This window comes from Cucumis melo, chromosome 1 (genome assembly GCF_025177605.1).
Source record: "Cucumis melo cultivar AY chromosome 1, USDA_Cmelo_AY_1.0, whole genome shotgun sequence".
NCBI classification, from domain to species: Eukaryota; Viridiplantae; Streptophyta; class Magnoliopsida; order Cucurbitales; family Cucurbitaceae; genus Cucumis; species Cucumis melo.
In genome coordinates this window covers 29,475,096-29,500,416 of record NC_066857.1, presented here as the reverse complement: position 1 = coordinate 29,500,416, position 25,321 = coordinate 29,475,096, and the positions used below count along the sequence as shown (strand labels likewise).

The following is a 25,321-nucleotide window of genomic DNA, read 5'->3' as shown; positions in this document are numbered from 1 at the left end:
GTCGTGAGAAGATTTGGAGCATCGGGGAGCTTCAAAGGTCGTAAATAATTTCTTTTAACCCTAATCTTTGTAATTAGGGTTGTCTTAAGCATGTTAATTACTAAAGTGTTTAGTTGCATATAGAGTTTTTTTTTCGATCCTGTTTCCGCTGCGTTTGTATGTTTTCAACATGTTCCTTGTGTTATTCTCTTATGTTGTTCCTCTAGCTATTACAATAGTTATTTAGTTTTAATTAAAGGTTTATTTGATTATCTCACACTGTTTTTTAATTGGTATCAAAGCGGGTTGACACTGGTTCATTGAGTCTTCAATGGCATCGATCAAGGAATGTAGGTCAACAATGGAGATAATCAAGGAAGGTTCTTCCAGTACAAACTCGTCTTTCAATTTTAGATGGCACAAATTATCTTGTATTTCTTTTTTTTTTTCAAAAATGAAAAGAACCTCCTCTCCATGTAAAAACAACTTGTTTATAAAGGCAAAAAGTTTGCCCCTCGAGGGTATGCTCTCTTTTTTACCTAAATTTGAAAAACCTTCCTCAATAGTAAAGGAACCAAAAGATGGGAAGAAATGAAAATTAGAGATTTTTTTAGCCAAAATCCAAATTATATAAATATTTACTTTTTATTTTCCAACTTTCCATCATTTATCAATTTAAAATAATAATAACAATAATGCTAAAAATAAGTGAAAATAAATAGATAAAAAAGAAAAACTAGCATCAAAATTAAAGGACCAAAATAGGGTTTCAAATTGCAATATTTACTTAAGTTCATGATCCAAAATAGTAAAAACCTAGCAAGTTTAGTGTTAAAATTGATTTTTTTTTTTGTCGTAAAAAATGAATTATAATAAAAATGGCCAATTTAACCTTCATCTAAAATTTGAACCTTGGACTTCTCTAATTTAGGAGTCGTATTAAAAACATAAAAAATAGTTATTGTAACTTGAAAGCATCTGGTGATTAAAATAAAATATGGAAAAGTTAAAAAAAAAAAAAAAAATAATAATAATAGTAAATAAAAGGAAAAACATAAAAGGTATTGAGGTAGAGATTCATGTCCAAATAAATGTGTCTGTTCATTCAGTAGTCAAGAGGGAAGAATTATTCAACAAAGGGTCCTTTTCATTAAATGGTTTTGTTTTGGTCTTGATTAGATATGATTGGTGGTGGTGGTTGGTCAATTTGTGAGTCCATTTTATTGAAAAAGTAATAGAATTTTAATTATGCATCCCCTCCTTTCAAATGATTGATTATGTTTCTATGCTCTATGTTCCACATCATCATCCTCATTTCTGTTCTACAATACATAAATACCTTACTTACTTTTTTTAAATTAGGTTTGTGGTAGGGAGTATTTTCATGAGTACTTCTTTTTTCAAATAATCATAAAAATGGATGTATAAAAAAAATTTAATTAAGTTATTTATTTTAAGAATATATAATGTATTTCAAAAGTTACAATTTTAATCTAAGTTTTTATAAATAGTTCTGAGTACATCTAATAAATATAAATTCTATAAATTTTTTTAATGAAATTTAAGTTTTTTTGACCTAAAACAATGTTAATTTATTAAAATATATTGTCATAAAAGAACAAAAATGAAGTTTATAAATTAGAAATTAAATAAAAAAAATTGTAAGTTTGTAATACAATCCTTATCCTATAATTTAATTTGAAAATTAAATTTTAAATTAAATGGAAATATTTTTTCTTGAGAATGCAATTTTAAATTAGGGAAATTTTCATAAATATAACAAAGTAGTAAAATATTTACGGCCCGTATAATAAAGCCCATAAAGTTAGTCATTTTTTAAATATTACAAATTTGTCCTTTTGTCTTTCTTCTCCTCTTCGTCTGTTTCATCGTCTTTTTCTTTTCTTCTTTTTTTTAGAGTGTTATTTGGTTCATCGTGTATTAAATAAAAGATATATTTTTTTTTCAAACTCTTTTATTTAGTTGTTTAAGATCGTGTATTAAACATAAAAGACTGGAAAAAAAACGAGGATTTAGGTAGCCAAATCTAAACGATCGTATAAAAAAATAGTCAAACTAAACGATGATATACAAAGAATCTTAAAAAAATCGTTTAAATTGGGGTAGCCAAATCTAAACGGTTATGTACGAAAAGAAATTTCAAAAAAATCCTTTAGCCAATCTAAACAATCGTGTACCAAATCTTGAAAAAAAATTGAAAAAAAAATTGTTTTGGCTATTCGAATCTAAAGGACAAAATTTAAACGATCGTGTATCAAATAATAGTCAAATCTAAACAATCGTGTACCAAATAATAGCCAAATCTAAACAATCTTGTACCAAATATCTAAACGATCGTGTACTAAGTATATTACACACGTTGTTGACGACGTGGTTGACGGAGCATTTTTGGTATTTTCCATGGTAGGCCTGTGAGATTTTTTTGATTTTGGAATTGTTCTATACAGTGTAAATATTTCTTCGCTTTGTTATATTTTTCAAAAGACCCTCTTAAATTAGTTGAATGTATATTTAGAAATATATATAAAAAAAAATTTGAAATATTTGATTTTTCTTTTTATATGCATAATTTGTACCCCAAATTTAAGTTTGGCAAAAAAAAAAGAGTTACCAAAAATAATTTATTATGAGTAAATAAAGGAAAATCCCACATTTTAAATTATTATTCATGAAGCAATATAATTACATATGAAAAGTTATTTTAGGGTATGAGAAAGTAAATATGGTAATTATATATATAATTATCCAAAATCTAAGTTTGGCAAAATAAAAAGTTATCAAAATAATTTATTACAAGTAAATTAGGAAAAATTCACATAATACATTATTTAAAAAATTTCCATCCAGATTCAAAATGTGGATATTATAAAAAATGTTGATATCTTAATTTTAAGATAACGCATATATGGTTAGTATTACTAGAAGAATAGTAAATACGGTTGATGAATAAACATTTATACATAATTTAAAGTGTTTTATTATTTATATTATGTTCATGTAATTGATTATTTTGTTGTGCTTTTTCTCATATTTCATTGTTTGTTTATAGTTGGAATGCTAATTTGACTCTTTTGTTGATGTGGAACTTGGAGAATATGTAGAAATTTAGATGACTATCAAAATTAAAATATAATTTTATGTAAGATAGGATTTGAGTTTATTTTTATCTCTTTTCTCCTTGTCTTACGTATAAATAAAATGGATCTTGAAGACATATAAGTATAGTTATAGTAGAACATGGAAGTATATTTGTTTGTGGGGATAATTTTTACCTTTAAAAACATATCCATATGGAGATATATAATTCATCGAACGAGAGGGTCATATTGCAGTAGGCCACCATTATTTGTCTAGGCCACACATTGATTTTAATTCTGACATAGTACACAATATCATCTATTTTCTACTAAATAAGATAAAGAGACATTTATCTTATACTATTATGATTTCAACATCAACTTTTATCCATATGGGACTTTTTCAAACACTTTCTTTCCAGTTCAACCATTTAAATTTAAATCATCCACTAAATAACATACTTGGAAACATTTTGATATCATATTATCATATAATAAATTAATTTTTATAACTATATATTAAATATTGGAATTGTTGTTCATCACTAACTTCTTTTTCAACTCAGTGTCTATTAATATATTTGATTGATTTTTTTTTTTGAAAGAAATTAAACCTATAAATATCATTGTTATCGTTGTCATCAAAGGTCAATACTAATTTTTTATTCTTGTGTTTAATAGATTCATAAAGTTCAAAAGTGTAATAAATTTATAGAACTTTGATATCATATATGTGTGAGATAAGTTAGTAAAAATTAAATCTTTTTTGAAAAACGGTAACTTCTTGTGTTGTGGCCCGTGATCAAACAACTATATTTTACAACTTCACTCTTTGTAAGAAGGAGTGTTTGAAGGAAAGAATAAAGTTATTTAGTCGTGAAAGTTACAATATTATAAATATTTAATAAACGTGAACCCACAAGCTTCTTGGTCGATACTCCAAAACAATTAGTAGAGTTAAGTTAACAACTCAATTCCATCCATGTCTACTCCTTATAACTTGCCCTAATTGAATTGTATACACCAACTCAGGTCTTGACATATATGTATATTAACTGAACAAGTTAAATCATAAATATAATTAATGTACTTAACAAATGCAATTGAGTTAACCAAAAAAACAAACATAATTTTTCTTTAACCATTTCAAACGAATAACAATATAATATATTTTTTAGTAGTACAACAAATTTACAACAACTGAACAAACCAAATCAAATTAATCCAAAATTATAAAATTTAAATCCCCAAAATAAATTTTCCTTTTCCTTTTTTTTTTTCCATTTTTAGAAGGAAAAAAAATAAAATAATATCTCGGGGTTGCACAAATAATTTCCTCAATTCTTCCGATTATACCCTTCCCCTTCCGATTGCAAGAGCTCCTCCAAGAGCTCATTGTCCAAATACTCAAACTCGATCACTTCCCCCGATCCACGCCTCGCATTGTTGCCGGAGTAATTTCCCCCGAAAGATATTGTCGTTGTTGATGAAGAACCAGGCGCCGCAGAAGAACCATACCCCGCCCCAAAGTTAGGGTTTCCACTTTGGTACTCATTCGGAAAATTCAAAATCGCCAAATGTCCTCTGAACGCATACGCCGCTTGATCGTACGCCCTCGCTGCTTCTTCCGCCGTATCAAACGTCCCTAACCACAACCGAGCACCATTCCTCGACGGATCACGAATCTCCGCCGCGAATTTCCCCCATGGCCGTCGCCTTATCCCTCGGTAACGACTTTCATTTGTCGATCTCTTTCCTTCATTTCCAGTTCTCTTTCCTTCCATTTTTCTTCTTTTTCTTCTTTTTTTTTTTTTTTATTTAGTTCTAATTTATTAACACTGTGAAACAGAGCACTACTACTACAGCAGAGAAAAAAAAGAAGTTTAGATTTCAAATTTGGAGAACGGCTAACGAGGTAATGTAAGTTTGTTGTATTTATATCCGAATTGAATATACTAGAAATCAAGTCAGCCATGTTTGAAGGTTGAAATTGTCGTATATGGTGAGGGAAATTTCTGGGAAGTTGATTTTTAGCCGTCGGAGATGAACTATGCAGTAGGAGGTTTTGTTTTAACTCTGTAAGATTTTATTATTTTAATGGGTAATTTCTAAAGAATGGTTTTTGGGATTTTGAAATTGTGAAAATCTTTGTTAGACTATATAGATACATGCATGAGCATGATGGTCTCTGTTGTGTCAAACCAAATATTTGTGTGTCCTTATCCAAATCTACAAATACTCTGTTCTCTTCTCTCCCTCTCTCTCTCTCTCTGTTATACAAAAGATTGGGAAGAGAGCTTTGACTTGCTTTGGTAAGGTGTTGAATTCGATGGGGGGCTTTTTTTAATAGATTAGAAAAGTAAAGGGACAAAGTATGGGAAGATCTAAGAACCTCCATGTCTGTGGGGGGTATTATTATATTATTTTGTACAAAGCATTACTTGAAGAACATCATTTTCTTTTAAATAAATTATGATCAAGGACAGCATCATGCTGATGTTCTTGTTGATCTATGTGAAACTTCGACATCTGTTGGGGTGTTTGCTTCCTTGTTTTCAGAATCATAACTATGGTGTGCTTTTAACATTTTAGCCTGGGTAGTTTATTCGTATTAGATATCCGTTACATAGTTTAACACTCAACACATATTGAATATGTATCGTGCATAGAATATTTGTTGAGTAGATTAGTATGATGCATGTATGACAATGGTAATAAAATTTCTATGAGTTGCGTTAATCTTTTTATACCAAAACTTTTGTTTACTGCTCAGATCTGAGTGTTTGTGTCTTTTAAGCAATGAAATTGCTTTGAAATTGTTTTGAAATTGTTTGGAGTGTGAGGTAGTATAGGTTCTATGAACAATGTTGAACCCAAACTAGGATCAGGTTAAATCATTAAAAATTTAAAAGTACAAGAACTAAATTATTATAAAAGTAAAGTTTTGATGTTAAATTATTAATGGGACTGTAGGTGAGTTGGGCTGGATATGTTTTTGGACCAATCCAAAAATTCAAGTTGGTTAAGGTGACAACCTAAATGACACAGGTAAATCTAACCCAAAGGTTGTTAGGTTATAACTTATTTTTTTCTTTTTAATTTTAAATACAAGACACGTGGTTAATAACTAAAATCTCATTAAATTCAAATATCAAATATCATGATATTTAATACAAACTTTAAGTAAAGATAAATATCATAACAATTCTAAACAAAACTATTAAAAATTATGGATCAATCAATAAAATGTAGTCAAGCTTCAGACAAAAGAAAATAAATATTTAGGGAAATCACCTACTTACACATGATTTTATGCAAATATCTTAAAATTTCAATTATTTTCTTAATTAAGATTTTGTGATTTTTTAGGACCATTTTATCATTCACATCAATTATAAATAATATTGTTAAGCATTAACTATATATCATTAAGCATAAAAAAGTATTATATAGTTTACGGTATATATCATATACCATTAAACATTAAGTATTAAGCTTCACACACATAATTTATAATTAAGCAGCAAACATATAATATTTCATATATGTTACCGTATATATTAAATATCAATAAGCATTAATCATCACATACAGAGTATATCATTAATAAGCAATAGACACATAATATATCATATATTATACAATATATATAAAATATCATTAGCAATACTTCATACACATCCTCCCTTGTAGATATACTTTCCCTATCTTTCCTCTCAATTTTAGCTTTTTTAAATAATACCCGTATATATTTCAAATATTACAAAGTATATCTACAAGTATTATAAGCATAATATATGATATATTATACAATATACACAATATATAATGTATATCATTCAGTCTCTTGGTGATTTATTTGAAATTCTCTTTTTATTTCCTCCTTAAATATATAAGGGTATATAATAATCTATTTAAATCAGTCACCGTAAGAAAATGATGCATACAGTAAAATAATTAAGGGATGATTTTGATTATAATATTATCATAATAGAATAAATACAAATTTTAATCACATGCAAGAGTCCATATTTTTTTGATATATTAATAATAATAAAGATGGATAATTTGGTCTTTTGAACTCTGCATTTGTGTAAAATTGAAATATATATATATATATATATATTGTTTTTAACAACCTGCAGCCCAATCCAACAAAAATAGAAAATGTTTAATCTAATTCTTAATTTTTTGGTTGAATAGTCTAGATTATCCAAATAGTTGGATAGTGGAATACTTTTAAGGGGCGACAAGAAAAATAGCAAAAATATAAGGTTTACTTTGACAATTTTATTTTAAAATTGTGAAAATAGCAAAACAATTAATTTTCACGTAATAAATGAGATAACTATGCCTTAAATGCCCCTATCTAATTGACAATATAGATTTCTAAATACAATAGTAAGAAAAACTGCAAATACCCTATAATTAATACATATTATGCACTCCCTTCAATCTTCTAATTCCCCCCTCCCCCATAAAAAAAAGAAAAATCATTTTCCGTAAAACATCACATCTTCTGCATGCAGCCACCCCACTTCTCCAAGAGAACCCTAATTTTTCCCTTCCCTTTTCCTTCTTAAAATACAATCGGTTTCTCTTCCATTTTTTAAACGCTTTCCACCGTCGCTCCAAATACACGCGGTCTTCCTTTTTTAATCGGTTTGCACCACCGAATGCTTTTCACTGGAACCATTCTCAGATCTCTTTCCACCGATCTTCAACCCTCTGATCGTTTGTACCATTATGTTCGTTCTTCAACCTTCCGTTGGATTTCTGTAGTTAAAATTTCGAAAACAATATCCTTTGCCACGTTCTTTGTTCAAATTTACGTTTCTACGGCCATGAGCGTTCCAGTTGATTGTCAATATGGTCTTCCGGCGAATCTTTTAATTTCGTTTCCCTTAATTTCGTATTTTTTCCCTAGATAATTAATATTTGCATTGTATTTGTCATGATTTTAGGGAGGATTGAGATTTGAATCTAAACTTAACTATTTGCATTATATTTGCCATAATTTTAGTGAATGTTTAGTATTTACGTGAGCTTTGAAATTTGAATTTTTTAAATGATTTTTCGTTATTTTTTTAAATGTTTTTGTTAATAATAAATTATTGCATTATCTTTGCCATTATTTTAGGATGTATTCACTTTCGAATGTATTATTCCAAAATTTCAAAAATGAGGATTTGAATATCTTTTTCGTTAATTTCTTATTTTTTTTATGATGATAAATAATTAATGCATTATATAGTTTTGAATCTATAACTATTGCATTAAAAAACTAAATATTTGAAGTTATTTTTCATTAATTTGAAGGTAAAAATCGGAATAATTAGGGAATATTGAAACCAATTGAATATGTTTAGGGATTTCTGAAATAATATAATAATTTTTTGATTTAGTTAATAATTATCATAACTGGGCGTGTTTACAAATACAGTGTATTTTATTTGCTACGTTCTTTGTTCAAATTTACGTTTTTGTGCAATGAGCGTTCCGGTTGATTATCGATATGGTCTTTCGACGAATATTTTAATTTCATTTCCCTTAATTCTGCATTTTTTCCTTAGATAATTAATATTTGCATTGTATTTGACATGATTTTAGGGAGGGTTGTGATTTGAATTTAAACTTAACTATTTGCATTATATTTGTCATAATTTTAGGGAATGATTGATATTTGAAATTTGAATCCTTTAAATGATTTTCGGTTACTTTTTTTTAATATTTTTGTTAATAGTTAATTATTGCATTATCTTTGTCATTATTTTAGGACGTATTCACTTTCGAATTATACATTTCAAAATTTCAACAATGAAGATTTGAATCATTTTTTCGTTAATTTCTTATTTTTTTATGATAATAAACTATTATTACATTATATAGTTTTGGATCTATAATAGTTCGAATATATAATTATTGCATTAAAAAATTAAATAATGGGGTTATGGTTCATTAATTTGAAGGTAAAAATCAAAATATTTAAGGGATATTGAAACAAATTGAATATGTTTAAGAATCTCTGAAAAAATATAATAATTTTTTGATTTAGTTAATAATTATCATAAGTGGGTGTGTTTACAAATACACTCTAATCGGACATGTGATATTTTATTTGATTTTTCAATCTCATTAAATAACTGTATTTGAATCTGGGTAATTCTCATCCGTTGAGGGACAATTTGGAACCAAAAAAGTGGGAAACTATTTTAGACAGTTAGTTTTAACATAATATAGTTTGCTATTTTTTTATTTTCCATTTCCACGGATTCCCCTACTTTTAATTATCGTAAAATTGAAAATACAACGGTTAAATCGTTACTTTAAGAAAAAGAAAATGTTCCTTTTGTCTTTGTTTTTACCGAACGGCCCAACCCAAGAGCGTTAGAAGGTGGCAAAGACCGAAGAGTCCATTGTGGCCCAAAATTACTCTTTCATCCAAGCTACTACTGTTATATAGTGTTAAATATATTTCTAAATCAATAAACTATAATGAGGTAGTGTTTTTAAGAATCGTATATAATATTTTTTAAAAAAATTGTAAATGTAATAAAGTCTTTCTGTAATATACTTCTATCATTAAATAAAAAATATACTTCTATCATTAAATAAAAAATATTTATAGATGTAGTAAAATCGTGATAGACCATGATTACTGTCGAGATAGAACTAGAGTAGAAGCTGTCTACTGCTAATATACTGTGAAATTTAACTATATTTTCAGCAAATTTTCATTGAAATTTTTTTTTGCCTTTTTTATTCTAAATCTACCTTTCTTTTGTTTATTTTTTTAATATATATTAACAATGTTCTTCATTTTTTTTTTTTCATTTTAAATCTATATTTAGGGAGAAAAAGTTAACTTTAAATAGGTGTATTCAAAAGAACCGAACAACTCGGACTACTTAACTCAAATTATAATAGCTGGATTGGGTTAGTTTTATATTTGAGTTAGGTTTAGGGTTGAATTTTTTCTATTTTTGTTGGGTCCAATTGGATCTAGGATTGAATTAAAAAAATCAGTTGACCCAATCCATCACAACCCAAATTTTGTTGGTTGGGTTGGAAACCATGTTAGGAACATTTGAGTTACCAACTTGGACAGCATGACCTTTTAGGTTGGTCCAAAAAGTACAACAACCTAATCTAACCCAACTCATGTATATCCATAATTTTTCATTTATACCCCTCGTACTTACAATCAAACTAGTCCAACCAAAAATTGACAAATTAGGACTTTTTTTTTTTTGAGAAAATCGTATAAATAACAATATAATAAATAGCATAGCAAATCTAAAAAAGAATTTGATTTATAGCAAAACCGCCTGTCGGAGATCTTTTTGATTTTTTTTACCTGATTATACCCCTTTACAAAAGACAATTCCCCTCATATAGATATAATGTATTTGTATAATTAAAAAAATCAGGTAGAATATCACAGATCATGAATATAATGTATTTGTAAATAACATTCATATGGTAAATCTAAACTAAACATGATATTTTCTTGCCGGAGGAAATTGCACCAACATCCCCTACAAATATGGCTCTAGTTTCAACCAGATTTACGAATTATTAGGATTTAAATCAATTACTTAATATTTTTTTTTAATATTTCTATAATTCATAATACATATGTTTAATAACAATTTGAATTTAGATTTTATATCATCCCTTAAAATCGTCAATTTCAATTTAAATTTTACATCATATCCTAATATAATGGCAAAGATAAATTCAACAATTTTGCATTTCTTATTCTTCAAACTATTTATAAAAAAATATACATAAATAATACATAATATATTTTTTCATTAAAATTTTAATTTTAGATTTTATATCATCTCCTAAAATCGTGAATTTGAAATCAAATTTTACACCATATCCCTAAAACAACGGCGAAGATAAATTTAACATTTTCGGTTTATTAATATTCCAAAATATTTATAAAAAATTGTTAAATAATTCATAATACATATCTTTAATAACCACTTGAATTTAGATTTTATATCATCTCCTGAAATCGTCAATTTGAATTCAAATTTTACATTATATCCATAAATTAATGGCAAATATAAATTAACTATTTCACATTTTTTATTTCAAACTATTTATAACAAAATAGACATAAATAATACATAATACATATTTGATATTTATTAACAATTTGAGTTTAGATTTTATATATATCTCACCCTAAAATCGTTATTTGAATTCAAATTTTATACCTTATCTCTAAAATGATGATAAAGATAACAAACTTAATTTACAGTATCTTCATTTCCCTAAAATTATGATGATTTAATAATAATTTCATAAATAATACATGATACATATTTGAGATTTATTAAAAATTTGATTTTAGATTTCATACATATCATCCCTACAATGATGCTAAAGATAACAAACTTAATTTATGACTCTCAAAATTGTGCCGATTTTAATAATAATGTAACGACCCAACTTTTCAGTATAAGCTGAGGTCATTACTTATTACTAAGACACGACATCCAACATAAAAACTCAATAAAGACCTTGTTCAAAAATTCATTAAAACTTTAAGATGCAATACAACTGTTTCAGGCCATAGTTCAAATCAATTTCAAAAGTTTCAAAACATAGTCTATGGAATTTCATACAAAACAAACAGCAAATTTTCTAATCAAAACTTAAATTTAAAATTCTCAAAACGAAAACAACAAAGACATTGAGCGAAAGCATTAAAACTAGACGTTCCCATATGGCCTTCACACATCCTTCTTGCCCCTCGTCGGTCTGCCTCGAACATTACCTTTACTTAAAAAAGTTAAACATAAAAGGGTGAGTATAAAATATACTCAGTAAGAGACCCACTACTGGTCCCGATAGGGTAATAACAATTAGCTTCCTATTAAAAGGTAACCTGCACATAACCGTCTAGTGGTCTCGTAGGACGCACACATCAATCAGTCTAGTGATCCCGTCGGATACACATATCAGTTTAGTGCTCCCAAAGGATACACAAAATGTGGTGATCCCATAGGACCCCATGCCTATAAGGTATACTACCCCATAGGTAAAGCTAACTGTTACCCGTCAGTCTATTCTAAATAGTCTACAACAGTCACATCACAATATAGCCAAACTAACAGTTCTGTCTTTAAGCATAATCAGTCAGACGGTCTAAGTTCAGACAACAATATTCTTTTTCACCATACATATATCCAATCCACACAGTACAGTCACACTACCCAAAACCAGTCAACAAATCAAATCGTCACTATGTAGAGTTTACTCTTGACAATCCTATCGTCTTAGCCCAAACAATAGCACAAACTACAAGTGATCTATACTATGCATAAAGTCTATATTCAGTCTGCAGCACAGTCCATCAGTAAATATACAACTTACACATGACAGTCCTGAATACTTAGTCCATCCATAGCACAACCCAGCAATATGCATAGACTACACAAAACATTCAAATAACACTACTCCACCAACAACACAACCTAACAATATATCTAAGTTACTAATAACAGTCAATTCCTCATCATCTATATTAAGTCAACAGCACGACCCATCAATGTATAAAAACAAAGAAACTACACTTAACAGTCATGTCGTCCAAAACCAGTCAAGACTATATCATTACTACTCTTTTATATGAACACATAACCATTAATCTAATATAGCCTCTAAAACATACTTTCAACTCATTTACTAAGTTTAAATCTCATATTTGAGTCCAGTAGTAGGAACCCTTACATTAGATTTAGCTACGCTCCTTAATTAAACTAAAACCAACAAACCAACCTACACATAAACAGAACATTAAACACTTTTTCAAACACAAACATCATTAACTCAAATGGGACTTCCATAAACTTACCCAAACAATAGAGACTTAAACAACACTCTAAGCTCAACGTGAACTCCAACAACTCAGCGTTATTCCTCCAATAACACCTTCAAGAATCCACCATTTAATCCAACATTAACAATAAAATAAATATCCTTGAAAGTAGTCACAAAACTTATAATTTCTTTCTTACCGCAATACCCACAATTAGGCAGAAACGACGTGCGAACATCAGGGAATTTGAAACGAAACAGATTTGAAGTGATGCTCGAATAGAGAACGGATCGACGCTGATTTTGGAGTTGTAACTGGCCGTTCAATTCAAACTTGGCGATGAACGAGGGGTTGCAACGACGGCTGGGTTTCGATGACAGTGAGACATGATTGGGAATGACGGCTGCCGACGGACTGGACGCGTAGATGAGATGGTTATCGGTGGTAGCTTGCGCGAACGAAGAGACTTTGACCGATCACGACTACTTTTGTAGACGAAAAGACGCACAGTGGCCGAGCTTTCGCTGAGAAGACCTATTGGAGCAAACGCCGTCTACTCCACTTTAGACTTGGCGTCGCACGCAGAGGAAGAGACAGGTGGAACAACGACTCGAGCTGACGACGGACGGAAGGAAGGATTATAGTGACGGTGTCGACTTCGGAGGGAGGTGGAATGTAGAAAGAAAGAAAGAGAAAAAGATAAAAAATAAAGGAGTGAGGGGTGGCGCTGGTCGGTGAAGGAGAAGAAGAAGATGATGGAGGGGGGCGACTACACTACGAAGAAGAAGAAGATCCTTCAGGCCTATCCGCACCACACACCCCACTAGATCGGAGCCACCATTCTTCTTACAACTATTATTTTTCCATCGTTGTACGTCGTGGTTAGCTCAGTTCGTGCTCCACCGCCTCCCTTTTGCTATGGACCGCTGTAAGTGTTGGGTAAGGGTTAAATTGGTAAGTTTTGTAGTGGTTTCCTTAATCGATTTCAACATTATTGTTTGGCATACAATGTTGGATTGATTGGGTTCATTACCATGGATTTTCTTGAAGGTTTGGAAGTCGAATTCTTGGATTCTACGACGGATTTGTCTGGAGTTTGATTCTCCATTTTCTTAGGTAAGTTGTAGATCTTGTAAATTGGGTAATTTGATTGGGCAACTTGCTTGTTTAGTATTTAAATTCCTTATTTTATGTTTAGGTTGGCTCATTGGATCTTAGTTTGGTTAAGGAGCGTAGCTAAATCTAAGGTAAGAGATCTCTACTGCTGGACTTGATTTAGAACTTAAATGTATTAACTGATGCGAATGTTATAATTAATGAATGCACTAATTTGACTGCTAAGAATGAGAAGAAAAGCGTTGTTAATTTACACTTTTGGTTGAGTATAGCCGGCGTAACTGTCATATGTAACTTAGGTGTACTAATGGGTTGTGTTGTTAACTGAATATAAATGATGATGATATGATTGTCACGTGTCGTTTGGATACAGATGGGTTGTGCTGCTGTTGGGGCAGTGATATTTGAATGTTTTGTGTAGTTTATGCATATTGTTAGGTTATGTTGTGGACTGGATTCAGGAAGTGTGACTGTATCGTGTGGATTGGATAGATGTATAGTGACAAATGATACTGTTGACTGAACCTAGACTGTTTGACTGATTATACTTAGAGACTGGACTGTTAGTTTGAGCTATATTGTGATGTGACTGTTATAGACTGTTTAGAATGAACTGAGGGGTAATAGTTAACTTTATCTATGGGGTAATGTACCTTGCAGACATAGTGTCCTACGAGATCACCACATGTTGTGTATCCGACGGAATCACTAGATTAACCTGTGTATCTGACGAGATCACTAGACTGATATGTGTATCCTTTAGGATCACTAGACTGATTGATGCATACATTCTATGGGACCACTAGACTGTTATGTGCAGGGTACACCTTAATAGGAAGTTAATTGTTATTACCTTAACGGGACCAGTAGTGGGTCTCTTACTGAGTATATTTTATACTCACCCTTTTATGTTTAACTTTTTTTTTCAGGTAAAGATAATGTACGAGGCAGACCGACGAGGGGGCAAGAAGGATACGTGAAGGCTATATGAGAATGTCTAGTTTTAATGCTTCCGCTCAATGCCTTTTCATGCTTTACGAGAGGCTTCTTTAAATAAAGAGAATATTATTTTTTTTCCCTTATTCCATTTCCCAAAACAAAATAAATCTCACTTTCTCTCTCTTTATTTATTATCCAATCACACCAAAAATTTTATTCTCTCCTCACAAAAATCTTTCCATCACATCATCACCTTTATCTTCTTTTTCTCTTCTCCCAAAAATATTATCTTTTCTCAAATAATTATATTATCCCCCATGATATAATTATTCTTATCATTTTAACAATTTAATTAATCATACATATAATTATAATTCCCTTAAATCCACCGATCACAATTCACTTAACCAAATCTTTCATAACACCAAAAGTTCCAAATCTTCATGTTTTGTTATTTTATCAATTTAAAAATAAATTTGTCATTTATCCAAACTAAACCTCCTATTTTGTCATTCTTCTTGTCGGCCATCTTTTTTTGCCATCAATTTTGACAAATTAGGATAGCCCATGAACCACATCTTAAACCTAAAAAGAACACCATTTCTTGCACTCTCTAAATTTAAAAGATTATAAATTATTAACATTGAACCCTTCTTCCTCCATATGAAGCTCTTAACTAGACTCACAACTTTATTCTTCTTTCTTCCTATTGTTTTTTTTCTCTCGCCTTTTAATTTATTTATTCAAATATTTTCTTCATTTGGCTCAATTCTTTCCCACTCGGTTTTGATTGATTTAATTGGAATTTGTTTCTTAGAGACGTTTAGACCTATTTGTTACCTAATCCAGGGTTTGTTTTTTATATTTTTAGTTTCGAATTATATGGTCCAAACATTACACATTCTTAAAACATTTTTTTATATTTTGTTATATCCAAAATTTAAATTTTTTATTTTAAAAAGTAAAATTAATTATAATAAATACAAATAAAGAAATACAATATGTCATATTATAATCTTAATTCATTTTTTTTAAATATAATATATATTATAATTCATTTTTTTTAAATATAATATATATTGCGTAATGTATTATAAATTTTTGTATAATTTTTTTAGGTGAAATTATAAATTTGGTCCCTATGATTAAAATAATAGAATTTAATCTTTTAGTTTGATAAAATCATATAAAATAGTATTACTCAAAGTGACTATTTATAAAATAGTATTATTCATAGGGATTATTTAATGGATAAGTAAAACTAGTTTGGTGATTTAAAAATATATAATTTAAAATACATTTTAACAATTTTTAAAACTAGGATCTTAAGTTTTGAATCAACCACTTGAATATATGTTAATACAAATATATTTTTAGTAGATTTGTTGTATTCAAATTTGATTCTCCTAAACAAAAGTGGTTGATTACTCAATTTGATCCAATTTTAAATTTAAAGTGGAATGGGAGACGTAGCCATATTTATATCCATCTCATGGTGTAGGTTTAATCATCCTTGCATTTGGTAAGCCCTATCGTATGTGACTACTGATCAAAATGGTCGTAAAGGAGACACATCAGGCATCTAAAGAAATATTTCTTTAGGTTCCCCTTTTTTTTCCTCCAAACTTAAATTTATAAATTTTAAGTGATCCTAAATTTTTGTTTGTTATGTTAATTATTTAACCACTTACAAAATAATATATATATATATATCAAACCTTTAATCAAATTTATCTATGAAAAAAAGATTCAATTAATTTTAACATTAATAATTAATAATAAAATTTTATACCAAGTCAAAAGTGAGATAATTGACTTCTTATTGTAAAGGTGGGAAATGAGATTCAATCCCTCATCTCCACAAATTTTATATTAGTTAACATAACATATAATAATAACGATAATTGGTAAATATATAACTTGGTGAAATTTATTAAGTTTAAATAATATAAAAATTATAGATTATTTTATAATGTCAATCATTAGAAATATTTTGATAAGAAATATTTTCAAATATAGCAAACGCAATGATTTTGTCATTTAATTAAGTTGGCCATTTTTATATATTTATATATAAAAAGAAGGGGTTTTTTAACAAATATAACAAACCGACAAAATATTTACACTATATAAAACAATTCTGAAAATGGAAAAAGTTCACAGGTCCATAGTGGAAAATACAAAAATATCCAGTCAACACTCGATTAATTGGCCATACACACACGTGTAATTCTTCTTCTAAACGATCATAATATGCAATCGGGTAGGCAATGATACACAATCGTGTAGGTAGTATCAACATTGACCACATGCGCGTACGTGTAATTTTTCTTCTAAACGATCATAATACGCGATCATGTAGGAAAATGATACACAATCGTGTAATTTTTTTTAAACGATGGGAAAAGGACTTCAAAAGATCTAAACAATTGTGTTAACCATGCTAAATGATCATGTTGACTATGATAAGTGATCATTTATATCATATTCACACGATCGTGTAGTTCTTTTTAAATGATTGGAAAATGGTTCAAATCTAAATGATTGTGTTGACCATACAAAACGATTTTGTTGACTAGGTAAGCGATCATTTAGATCACATATACACAATCGTGTAGTTCTTTTTAAACGATGGGAAAAGGATTTCAAATTTAAACAATCGTGTTGACCATGCTAAACGATCATGTTGACTATGCACACAATCATTTAAATCATATTAAAGTGATATTTATTCGATCTTGAATTGTGCTATTCAAAAGATTATATCAAAGTGATATTTAAACGATTCTGTTGACTAGCTAAGTACGTGATCATTTAGAGCATATCAATTGTGTTGACCATGCACTACAAGAAATAATAGATACGACAACTAACGAAAAAAGCTATAATAGACATTTTATAGCCTTTTTCGAAAGTCTTGACAACCCATGTTATTAAAAGTTTGTGACATTTTATAACGTTTTTGTAGAGCAATAATGGATGTTATGATAGAGTAAATATGTAGCTTAAATATGTTGCAATAAATCCATTTGATAATGTTTTTTAGTAAAGCTATAATAATATCTTTACTTAGCTAAAATAGAATGCTATCTTTAACATGTAATGACATTTTTTCAAGGTTATAATGTATTATTTATAGCTATAATTATATGTTATAACAATGTTATTTAATCTATTACAATTATTGTTATTATTATTATATTAACCTTTTAATAGCTTTTCGTTTTTTCTATACAAAAATTCCTATAGCCTTTGCTTGTGGCTAAAAAATATTTAATTTCTCTATAACAGTAGTTTTTAAATTAACTAGATTTTCATAAATTTTACTTAAGAACTTAATTTTAATTGAAATCCAAACACATGAAATACTTCATAACAAACCAAACACCATAACTTCCATTGATAATTCATCAACATTACAAATAAAGTATTAAATAATTTCCTGGAATAAAGTTGTTATTCAAACTAAACAAGCTTAGATAAAGTACACTAGCTTGAATGTTCCATTACATTGTACTCCAAAACAACATGTCTCTATGTCTTGAATGAATCTATCAACTTTTTCATTCATTTTTTTGTGAAGTCGAGCTGAGAAAGGCAATATGAAATATATTTCAATGTCTAACATCTGAAAATGGATAACAGTCATAAGCTTCAAAACACCACAATGCAATTAATTTGAAAACTTGATACTTGATACTAAAAAAGTACAAATATAACAACAGAGAAGAATTAAGACTTTCAAAGAGATGGTTTATTTCTAAGATGGTAGAATGCGGTCCACAAGCTGTGAGCATGATAGTTCAAGGAATAATAATCCAATAGTCTAAACCTTCAAAATTTTAAGGTTATAAAAATTGTAGTTATAGTTGTTTGTTTCTTGACTGGTATAGTTGATTAATGAATGTGTATGTGTCTTGTCGTATTTGTATCTATGCTTCTTATATCATTATCATATAATGCAAGCAACATACCTCCTTAGGCCTTTTGAAACTTATCATAAGTTAAAAATGCATGACTTTCAACACATTCAGGAAAATGATCTGCACTAATCAAACATCAATACACAACGTCATTAAAAGTTAAATGCAAAAAACTTGAAGATGTAAAAGCCAAAGTAGAAAGGTGTTAAAAAGTAACTAGCAACTGAGTGTATTACATCAAAACTTATGTGCCAAACTTACATGTCATTCTTGTGCTAATCATGTACATAAATACTGTCATGAAGTAATAAGCAACAACGATATGTTGTCGAGAAAACAATTGAACCACCGATCTTTACCCCCTAGTTCCTGCACTTGAATCAGAAATAGAGACATTTTGTTCAGTAACTAAATGTCTAGATAAATGGACAAGCTTAAATAGTTCATAGAGATTGTAACGACCCAACTCCTTATACTAGGCCGAAGTCATTACTAATTAAAAGATAAATATAATTTTCTTAAATTTAAAAATAAGAAATAAACCAAAATCTCTAATACTTATAAAAAAAATCATAAACAAATGTTTGTAAAGATAAAATTAGATAAAATCCTAACTCGGACCCTATCTAGTTTTTAAAGAAAATAAAAGAAAATAAAATAAAAAGTGCATCGGATCAAATGCAATAACACGGAAGCAAAGTGATCCCTATGGCTCGCCCCGATCACTTTCTTGTCAGTCGCCAGCTTTCCTCTACTCTTACCTCTACCTTTGCCTGTAAAATTTAAACAAGAAAGAGTGAGTATAAAAATATACTAAGTAAGGGACCTACTAAATAGTCCCGCCAGGTGCTTGTTAACTTCCTATCAGAGTCCTGTAAAGTGGTACCCCTAAACTGGCATGTTCTCGAACACGTGCAATCTGTGGTCCTGTAGGAACATAACTGGTCTTCGGTGAATCCAAGGGGACACCTAGGACAACTGGTCTTTAGTGTACCCGAAGGAAACACTAAGATTATCGGGTTGTGAGTGACCTCGTTGAATCACTCGTAATTATGTCTATGTCAATGTCAATGTCATAATGGACTGAAAAATCCCGTCGGACTACACAATCATAAAAAGGTGGTGATCCCGAAGGACACCCATGTGGGTACGACTCTAATAGATGAAGCTAACAATACACCCTATTCATAGCATGTAACGTGTCATAACATTATCATAAACATGACATAACATAACAATCATAGCATACTTATCCGAAATATCTTAATCATAAACATAATACAGTCGTCCTCATCAACATACCACTAGTCATATCATAGCATCAGTCATCAGCATCAATTATTATTACAATGTCAGTTATTATCAGTAACATCGAGTTATGCAATTTAGCTATCATCCATGCATAACCATACACACATGCAATATCTTAACTTCAGTCGAAAGTCTAGTAGTAGAGTCTCTTAGCTGGAGATTAGTTAAACCGAGTTTTTCCTAACAGTCGTGGTCAAGCTTCCCAAAGGAAAAATCCTAAGCAACAAGGGTAAGTAACTAAGTTTAATAATTTAACTCGCATATGACTAAGGATCCAAAAATTTAGTTGGTTTAACTTACCCAAAAAAATTAAGGCCGAAATCGATTTAGACTTAGTTGGACAAATTTCCAGCTCGGTTTCCAGTTAACTCTAGTCAATTTAACCCAACAATTAATTAATTAGAGTTTGAAATTATTATTTGTTGGGCACTAACCAAAACCCACTCAAACTTACAAAAATAGGTCAAAATAGGGTTAAGAGAAGCTTGGCAGCACAAATGGCTCGGCTGGAGGAAAGAAATCAACGGACGGCTCGACTAAGGTGGGCGCGTGGCTCAAGAGAAGGCGCGGCTGGCTGGCGCGACTCGGACAAAGACGTGACTGGCTAGCGCGGCTCGGACGAAGGCACAGCTCGAATGGTTGGAGGCGCAACTAGCACACGTACACGCGGCTTGGGCGGCTGCTGTCGGATCAACCAGAGTTTGCGCCTGCTGATAGTCCATTGACGGAGAAGTCAAACGAAGAAGACAACGATGATGCTTACGGACGGCGAAGTGCGTTGCTGACGTTGGCGGACGATGAACCTTGACAGCAGCAGACGAGTGGCAACTTGTGACGGAGACGCTGACGACTACAGACGGCGACTACAGGACGAAGACGAAACGGGACATCGACTTGGTCGAAAAGATGGAGGCAGGGGCGGTAGCAGGTTGATGGGAAAATTTTTAGGGTTTTTAGGGCTTCTTTTTCTTTTCTCAATGAAAAAGATGATCGATATTCTCGAGGCCTATTAATAATAAACTATTATTATTATTATTATTATTATTATTATTATTATTATTATTATTATTATTATTATTATTATTATTATTATTATTATTATTATTATTATTATTATTATTATTATTATTATTATTATTATTATTATTATTATTATTATTATTATTATTATTATTATTATTATTATTATTATTGTTCCTTATTTTCTCAATTAAACCAAACAAATCTTCTCTCACTTCATTTAAAACCCATCAAATCTTCTCTAAAACTCAAATTTCCCCTCTCCAAACCAATTATTTTTATCTTTCAAAAATAAATATCTCTACCTAATTATATTATCCACATAATATAATTATTTAACCTTCAAGATTTAATTAATTATACAATCAAATATATAATTAATCAAATTTTCTCAAATACAACCAATTAAAACACAAACTCCAAACACTACAACAATTAGATATTTTCCTAATATCTAATAAAATTCAATCTTCATAAATCAAATAAATCAACCAAATAATACCCACAATTTCAAAAATTTAAACTTGAGATAATCAAAAATAAATTACCTTAAATTTTAGAGAGATGGTTTGGAAGGATAATATATGATAGAAAACCCAATGAGACTAAAAGAAGAAAAAGATCACATTTGACAAAGTAAACATTGTTGCATCAACTATGAGTTTAGATAGTATGTCCAATCACAAAAATGAACCTTCTCGATTTCATCTTGAAGAGCAAGATTATCTTTTAAGTACTGTAGAGCTTTGTCTCTTCCATGTCCCAACCTGTAGCTAACAAGGAAATAATAATAATGTTTAAAACAAGAGCATAACAAATAATCTTCACTCTCTACCAAGCCCTAGTTGCTATGAATCATCTTCCTGAGCAAGAAATCTTAAATTGGGAAGGAGATAAAAAGTCCTGACCAGTTTCATTATTTTATATTTGCAAATGAATATGATAGAACCTACTATCTGTATAAAGTGAATGAGAAATCATAGGAAAGAAAAAGATTCATATAAATTGACAGTTTTACCTTGCTCTTTTGGACTCTAACACGAACTCGAATCCCAATTTCTTCATCTCCTTTAGCCTTAAGAAAGAAGAAAGCACACAGAATAAGGTTCAAGTCAATTGGATGTTATGACATTAATGCAAGTTTAATTGCTTCTATACTTGGTTCGATCTGTCTTTAATAGAAAGGGAATAACTATTAATTGGTCCAGGTAAACAAAATAACAGAGAGCATTCTTACGAACTTTAGTTTCCCAATAGGACGTATTTTAAGTCACTTCAAGATACTACTTAGCTTTAACAATAAACAATAAAAAATGTTTTGGTTAGGCATAAAGCACTAGAAGGGAGATTATGTCCATTCATTTGTTCTGATTGTCAAATTTTCCATATAACAAGCTATTATAGAGTCGGTCACAATAAGGGAGAAATCTAAAAGAATAGAGTTACTAGTACAATCCTTCCATTGGAGCATGAACTGCACCTTTGAGTAATTCGACCAACAGGCAGAATGCATCATCTTCACTCATATAGAGAAGCAAAAAATCAACTAAAAATCTCATCCCTTAGACACTTAAAAGTATTAAATACCATTCACCACCAAATACAATTGTTAACAAATATATGATTGATGCAAAAATAAGATTCAGACCTGAATATATCCAACGTTCCTATCAAAAACTGAATATGCCTTGAAGACATTGTAGAGTGATATTTGACCAAGTCTAAAAGAAAATCGTAAAATTAATCAGATATTGACTTTGTTGAATAAGATATGTGTATAGGTTTCTATACTCTACTGATGACTAACGAAATGAAAGGTTACCATTGTATGCATTCTCATACGAAATCACAGAAACACACTCAATAGTAGCTACGTAGCTAGTCAACATAATCGTCAAACACACTCTCTCTCACCCTGAAATATGGTTATCCAAAAATGCTATTCATACCATGCTTTAAATATTTAAACCAATCAAATAAACTTACATTTGGAATAGTTGACTTCAATGAATGGAAACTTCTCATAAACTTCCTCGTCATAAACTTGTCCTATTGCCGTAAAATAATGAAAATCAATAAGCCATCATATGCAAAAGGTGTGTACTAGAAATGAAAGACGCTTAACATATTTAACTTATTCAGAAATAAAAATAAAATATTATTTTGCTAAAACTTTAACCTAGATGTCCCTTGCCGTCAACCCTGTACCAGTATACCAGTCGCCGAAGCTCTTCTTTGCCAGGGAGCTTGTTGGCGACAACATCGTCTGCATTTCTCTCTATTCATCCGAGCACAGCAGACCTCTGATCTGTCACTCCATTGTCTTCGTCTCGATTCCATCCAGATCTATCTCTCTATTCGTTCGTGAGTCGTAAACCAAGAATCATGTTTAGATCTGTATGTTCGTCTACCCGTCTGTACATCTACTCCGATCATTCTTCTCTCCATTCGTTTAGCACAACCTTACGATGTAAACCACTAATCCCGTTTGTTCGTCTGCTCTGACCACACATCTTTCCGTTCGTCTCTTCGTTCATTTAGCATCAACCATGTTCTAGAGAAGACAAATCGATGGCTACAACCATGTTCAGATGGGGACATCAAAATCCATAATTGGGGAAATAGATTATACAACTAGGAAATGAACATAATTGGGAAAATAGAGAAAAACAAAGAAGGAGAGGAGAGGAGAGGAGAGAAAATGACCCTAATTTCATGAACAAATTAAGAGGACGAGAAGGAGTGGGTTTTTGCAAAGCTTCAAAGGGACGCCCAAAAAGAGCGGAGAAAATGACCCTAACATTTTGGCACTCAATTGAATTTTTTTTCTTAGTTGTCCTACTCTTTTATATTTTATAGCCAACTTTCTAAAAGGTCATATTGAAGAGCTACAAAAGAGCCTATTTGTTGCTGTGATGTAAGAAAGAAAGAAAAAGAAGATAAATAAAAAAGAAAATCTAAAAAAGAAGCTAAAGAAATCTGAAAAAGAAAATGAAAAAATCATAAGAACAAATCTGAAATTTATGAAAATTTTTACCGACTTTATGGTCTTTTTGATTTTGTTATACGAACTGTAAATATTTTAGTGTTTTGTTATATTTATAAATTTAACAAAAAAAATCATATTATTATATTTAATAATTAATTATTAATTTAAACCTAAAATAATAATTAGCTCATAATAATGGAGTCTTTTCGAAAATATAAAAAAGCGGCAAAATATTTACAATGTATAGAACAATTTCAAAAATAGAAAAAGCCCAGAGGCCTACTATGTAAATATTTACATCGTCTATCACGAACAAACCTCAGGTATCGAGGAAGCAGTAGGGCGTCATGATAGGGTTGCATCGTCTATCACGAACAAATCTCAGGCGTCGAGGAAGCAGCAGGACGTCATGATAGAGTTGCATCATCTATCACGAACAAATCCCAGGCGTCGAGGAAGCAGCAGGGCGTCATGATAGAGTTGCATCGTCTATCACGAACAAACCCCAAGCGTCGAGGAAGCAGCAGGGCGTCATGATAGAGTTGCATCGCCTATCATGAACAAACCCCGAAAGTTGACAGTCATAGAAGCAGGGCATCCAGGAGATCATAACTTCATATGTACTCGCTTGGATCTCCATTTTTTTAAAAAAAAAAAAAGTCGTTAATAGTAAAAAAAGGATCAATCTTTAATAGAGCTTCAAGTTGGTGCGAACCTGAAAAAAAAAAATTAGGTAAGCTAGGGATAAAAAAAAAGAAAGAAAAAGAAGAGATTAACAAAAAAAAATAATAATGAAAAAGTCTTTCTTTTAGAAAAAGTAATATATATATATATATATATATATATATATATATATATATATATATATATATATATATAGAAAACAAAAAAACAAAAAGAAAAGAAAAAGAATTACAAATAAATAAATGAATAAATAAATAATAGATTAAAAAAAAAGAAAAAAAAATAGCAAACAAAGTTAACCAAAAAAGGAGAAGAAACTAATTTTTAAAAATAATAATAATAAATAAATAAATATTTATGAAAAAAAAGAAAAAAATTATAGAAATCATATATAAATAAAAAAACAAAAAAAAAAAAGAAAGAA

The 25,321-nt window shown here is 29.9% G+C and overlaps 1 protein-coding gene across 1 annotated transcript; it reads right to left on the bottom strand.

The window, feature by feature from the left end:
- Positions 1-4,185: 4,185 nt before the first annotated feature.
- LOC103492603 (ethylene-responsive transcription factor ERF098-like) lies at positions 4,186-5,599 on the bottom strand. Its single transcript, XM_008453033.3, has one exon. It carries the CDS (start codon positions 4,859-4,861, stop codon positions 4,415-4,417), a length of 447 nt encoding a protein of 148 aa, XP_008451255.2. The 5' UTR covers positions 4,862-5,599; the 3' UTR covers positions 4,186-4,414.
- Positions 5,600-25,321: the final 19,722 nt, after the last annotated feature.